Source organism: Mesitornis unicolor, unplaced genomic scaffold (genome assembly GCF_000695765.1).
Source record: "Mesitornis unicolor isolate BGI_N332 unplaced genomic scaffold, ASM69576v1 scaffold29963, whole genome shotgun sequence".
Lineage (NCBI taxonomy): Eukaryota > Metazoa > Chordata > Aves > Mesitornithiformes > Mesitornithidae > Mesitornis > Mesitornis unicolor.
In genome coordinates, this window is record NW_010177147.1 from 874 (window position 1) to 6,613 (window position 5,740).

Sequence of the window (5,740 nt, forward strand, 5' to 3'; positions counted from 1 at the left end):
CATCAAAGTATGTTGCTTTGGGCCGTACTATCCAAAATCCTTACTTCGCTCTTGTCTAAAACATTGTATTGGCTGAAAATCCAAAAAAAGCAGCAACACAGAACATGGTCAGCAGTAAAATAAATTAACAGTACAACAGGACAGAACACATTCACAAATGATGGGATTCCTCCACATCCATCCCGTTCTCAGATCAGGCTGGCAGCCTCCACTGGCAAAGAGCAGAGGAACAAATCAGAACCAGCTGCTGCGGTACATGCTGAGCTCCTGTCAGGAAAGATCCGCTTTTGCTCTGACTGTATAGAACAGAGCACACAGGAACAGCCCTGTGCTGTACATAAGTAAAATAAATAACAGCAGGGGGGAGCAGATCATCTTCAGGCATTAGATGATTTGGGGAATGATTACTAAACAGAGTTGATTTGCAGCCTGTGAATGCATAAAGCCATTTCAGCTGTAGCTCCCAATAAAAAGTTCACTGCAGCCTCACAAGCCAGGCATTTGCTTCAGATATTCCAGTTCAATGTAACTGCAAATTAATCCATGCCACTTTGTTTCCCCCCTTAGACTTCATGTATAGGGATATCCTGAAGCTCCACAGCTTAGTGGAGCGACAGTTCACTGAGCCAGGCTTCCCTTCTGACCTGTCCACAGCTCTCGGAGCTCCACTTTGCAGCCGAGATCCCTCAGTGCAGCTTTGGCCACGTCATCACAGTCCCTGTGCGTTGCACGAGCTTCTGTTATCAGGTTCTCAGCTCCCATCTCTAAGATGGGCTGAGAAAAGTCCCGGCTCCGAGAGACCAGGTTGCGGATCAGCATGCAAGCCTGTTTCTGAAGAGAGGTGTAAAGGAGAGATATTAGCATCTTTTGTAGGGAAAGGATGCTGGCACACACAAACCAGACGTGGCTCCAACTAAAGAACCTTTTCTGGGCAACCAAATGTGAGATGCTGTAGACAGCAACAAACTATTTCCTGAAAGAATAAAAATCTATGGACAAAAGTAGGGCTGCTCTTTCACACTGAAGTTTACAAAACCTCCTGCTTCTGTCAGACCACCAGCAAATCTCAAACTTGAACCTGAATTCACATGCATTTGACACCCAAACTAAATTTTGCTCTGATCACACCAGGGTGACAGACGCAGGGAGTCTTGTGTTTAGACGCTGCATTCTCAACACACCTGGAACCTTTCGGTATTTGTCAAGTAAAAGATAAAATCGAACAGAGCCAACACCAATGCTGGATAAATGATAAGTGCTCCGAGGCAAATACCTGTACAGCCACTTCTCGTGGGTGTGCTTTCATAGCCTGCAGAGCTGCCAACGCCCCTCCGCCCTCCATGATGACGTTACAGTTCTCAGGTTTGCGCAAAGCCAACATGCACAAGGCTGCACAGCCTTGCTCACAGATCTGCAAGACAAAGGGGAAGAGACACTCGTTGGCTGAAAACGTTGCTTTAAGGGAAAAAACAGAGGTTGGAATTTGTTTTGTGTTTTTTTAACATTTTTTAAATATTTTTTTTACACTGAAACATCTTGTTTCTCTGGCATGTAAAACACTGTATCCAGGAACAAGAAAAAAAACCTAATATATTGAGGCGGACATAACTTTAAATTTACACAAATATTCACTTAACCACTCTATCACAATTGCATGTTAAAGGTTTAACACACTGCTCAGTTGCAATCATTTAACAACTGTCCTTAGGATGTATCTGCTCTCAGCATAAGCTGCTTATCACAAGTTAGAGCAACACTGTGGGTTGCTCCCCTACACAAGGGATAACGCAGCTGTGTTGTGCAGCCCAAACCTGATCTCCACTCCCAGACCCAGTGGGACCTCATCACCCACTTCGGTGCCTACCTGAGGGTTGGCCAGGTGATGGCTTATAGCGAGCACAATGAGGTCCGTTCCCCCAGCGTTAACGATTGCGTCTTTCACGTCGTCATTACCCGCAACCGCTCGGATGGCGCTCAGCACCTGCTTCACCACGTCCTGCATTCATCAAGAAAAAAAAAAAACAGCTTAGAAAGCTGCAGAGTGAGTTTTACAGACTTTTGAAAGCTAACCAGAATGTCCCCCAGCAACTCCATTCAAGCAGTTGCATTCCCAGTTACGAACAGCAACACTATTCTCAGTCACATCTCAGGCTCACTTTCTTGCTAGAAAGAGTAATAAGGAACCTTATTAGTTTGGCAAAGCTTTTCAAAGAAGCTTAAAGAATCAAATATCAACCTCTGGGACTTGAGCTTTTAAGTCTTCTTGAATCTCTTCTAGCTAGAATGGTGGAAAACCAGCAGCTCAGCTGTCCTGCTCATGGAGGACAGAGGAAGCATCGAAGTGCAAGGGGCTCAAAATTACTCCATTCTTATCTGATAGAGCACCTGTAACCTAGTTCTGTCTATAATGCTGTAAACAGGGAGATAAACAGGGATCAGTGGTTGGGCTTCAACCCTAACAGCACCTAAAATGACACACAGTGCAGGCCCATTCACAGCCAGTTCTTAAAACTTAAAAGCAGGCCCTGCTGCATTCCCTCCTCTCCCAAGCACACTCTATCGCTCACCGGATGGTCAATGCAGTCAGCCAGGAGAGCCACCATGAAATTTAAGCCGCCAAGGTCCACGATTTCTTGGCAGAATTCATTCCTGACAGAGAGGCGAGAAAGGGTGGCGCACAGTTCACTGAGAACGCTGGAGTTGTCTGTGAATGCTGTAGAGGAGAGATGACGAATGGAGTAACTACAAGCAAGGAGGGCGTGCTGCAGAATCAAGGTGGTTTACTTTGCTTCATTAAAAAAAACAAAGAGAAAACAGGAAACTGTATTTCACTTTCTATATAAAACCAGCACAGGTAACACCCTGTTCACTCTGTAGCTAGACTGAGACTGCATATCTTGTCTTGGCAAGAACACAGCACCTCAGCAGGGATAATGTGCCTGCAAACCTGCACTGGGCTGGAAAACAGTTCCTAGATAAATGGACAAACAGCTCTGAGAACTGCCACACTGGTGCTGCTGATAGCGTCTGGAGCAGTCACATTATCTTCCTCTCTCGGGGCACGTTTCATCAAAAGAATTAAACATCATTTTAGTGGCAGATTTCCAAATCACCTCTGGGGAGCTTCAAGTTACGACAAAGCACCGTTCTGAGATAAGAAAGCACAGATGATTCAAAAACAGGATCAACAGTCATGGGGTTTACCTTTTGCAGCTTCAATGAGGACTCGTAACCCATCGTTTTCCAACACAATCATTTTGGCATGATCATGAGCATGACCAAAGGGCACACGGATGTCATCATCAAAAGTCATGACCCTGAGCGCCGAGGCCGCTGTTCGGACGACATCAGCGCTGTCTCCATGCTGGACAATGGCTCCAGTCAGAAGCGGGAGAACCCCACCCTTCACAAAGTCCTGGCGATTCTGCTCGTGTTTCAGACAGGCGTGCCGAATGCATCGGATCCCAGCCAGCGTCATTTCCGCATCCTCCCTATATTCTTTCAGGGTTTGTAGCAGTAGATCCTGGCCAGCGGAGTCAAGTAGGTCTGGCTGTCCATCCAAGATGGCAGCCAGAGTATAAAAAGCTTTCAGCATTAAATTCCTGTCTCCTGAAGCCAACTGGCAGGCAGAGAATACCACAGGATAGGCACCATTTTGCCCGGCCAGGTAGCGGAAAGCCAGCTGCTCTTTGCACTGATCAGTGAAGACCCCCAGCTGCTCAGCCATCTCAGTGAGATCAGAGTCAGCAACAGCTCTCCCAAGGGCATCTAAAGTCTAAAGAAGAGAACATGAGGTACTTGTTGATCCAAACTGTGAAGGAATGAGAACAGTTCTTCATAGTCAGTCAAATTTGTTTATTTATAATAATAGTAATCTTTTATACTTATAATTAGTTTGACATATCTAAGAAACAGCTCTCAAAGAGCAGCATTTTGTCTTCTGCTGTCACTGTATGCCAGTCTGACCAGCAGTGGGTGAACTGGGTCCAACCAGCACATTTTACAGAGGTCAATGGTGGCCAAGAGTATTTTTATATTCTTGCTGGTGAGGGACTGTAGTCAATCTTTTCATCTCCCCCTCAGAGGGGCTAAATAACAGCTTAGGTTCCTTGTATTTCTTTCACTAAAGTTATTCCATGTGACTTTCAGTTTACCCGACCACAGCAGAATCTGCTTTTGAGTTACAAAAGGCAGTCTCTGCATTTCCTAGGCAGGACATGCTGACTTTCTGCACTTACAGATACGTCCACTGAAAAGTGCAAGCTAGCTCTTTGAACATTTATATTATTCCTGGATTGCAGAATAGATGGGATTAACTGCTTGTTGAAGAGCTCGCAGAGACGTGGGACAGAGGCAGAAGTAGAAAGTACATCTCATTATTCTTAGTCTATTACTTAAACTATTATGTAACCCTGATCCTTAGAAGACAAGATAAATTTGTGCTCCTACCAGCAAAATTTCATGTTTTTGCTTTTGACCATTTTCAGAGGCAGGCTGCCGCACAGCTTTCACAATATTGCTGAGGTCAACACCTAAAAGAGAAGACAAAACCAAGATTAATATTAGTTACAAGAGCTTAGGTAAAATTTGTCAAGTTAATCAGAGTGAACAAAGATAAACTTATTGTAAAACGTGGATCAATGCACAAAGATGCTGAAAGGTTGCCAAAGCTCAGGCTAACTATAATGGTCAAATACGTCTTGGAACAAAGCATCAATTCTAGCTAAATGTCAACTGGAAGGGAAAAAAAAAGTTTTCATTCCAAATTCCACCAAATTTCACCCTACAATTAAGTTTCACTTAAAGCAGTTCTCCAGCCATAATTACTCCACAAATCTAGGTTAGCGTTAAGTGGCTATGTTCCACTTCACAATTCAATACTGGATAATCAATCTTTGCATGCAGAATCTCTGAAATGTTGAGATATACAAAACTTCAGTCTGTAATAACCTGAACTGCAAAACCAGATGAATTTACAATACCTTGGGACTCAAACTGCTGCACAGCTTCTCTCACAGCCTCTTCTGGCTCCATTTCAAACTCTGTAATGTTTTCTTGCACTGCATCATCAAATGTTTCCTGTGCAATCTGTTTTGAACCCATTTTACTTGAACGGGATAAACTGCCTCCTTGTCCTGTCATTAAGATAGTCCACAATTAGTTCTGGTGCAAAATATTCTACGGTTAATCAGAAATAAAGGAAGTTACTTGCTCCTTTCCAAAGCAAAAGCACAGAACTTGAAATCAAAAATATGTAGTCAAAAGGATGTTTTGTTTTGCTTTACTAGGGAGAAATATACCAATTAAAAGAAATAAGAAGGCATTTCAGAGGCCGAGGATTTGGATGGGGAAGCCACCGCTGCTGTGCTGCGGGTGGGTGTGTTACCATGACACATCTCTGGCTGCATCTCGCCTGCTGATGGGGCACCACGGGCAGCCTGCGCGGACACACAGGGGCCCGGGAGCCACCACACTCGAGAGCTAACGCAGCCCGGCGCCCTTCGGCCTGCCCCTGTTCCCGCTCCCGCAGCAGGGCCCGGCTCACCCCCGCATCCCCCCCTCAGCAGGCCCAGGAGGGCCCAGCCCCTCAGTCTTTCGGCGAGGCCTGTCCCAGAGAGGGCTCACGAACCGGGCGCAGATACTGGGGGGGCTCCCGGACAAACACAACGAGCCTCGGTTCTCCTCAGGACCCACCTCAGTCCCTCGCTGCCCGCACCACCGCTTCCCGACGGGCTCCTCC

General features: G+C 45.6%; 1 protein-coding gene across 1 annotated transcript; it reads right to left on the bottom strand.

Annotated features, from left to right (window-relative positions):
* Positions 1 to 276: 276 nt before the first annotated feature.
* Positions 277 to 5,131, bottom strand: ARMC6 (armadillo repeat containing 6). The gene is made up of 7 exons (XM_010181978.1): positions 4,983 to 5,131; positions 4,450 to 4,532; positions 3,205 to 3,775; positions 2,556 to 2,713; positions 1,865 to 1,996; positions 1,274 to 1,411; positions 277 to 831 (listed from the first exon to the last, which is right to left on the bottom strand). The coding sequence occupies exons 1-7, from the start codon at positions 5,101 to 5,103 to the stop codon at positions 619 to 621; spliced, it is 1,416 nt and encodes a 471-aa protein (XP_010180280.1). The 5' UTR covers positions 5,104 to 5,131; the 3' UTR covers positions 277 to 618.
* Between the last annotated feature and the right edge of the window lie 609 nt (positions 5,132 to 5,740).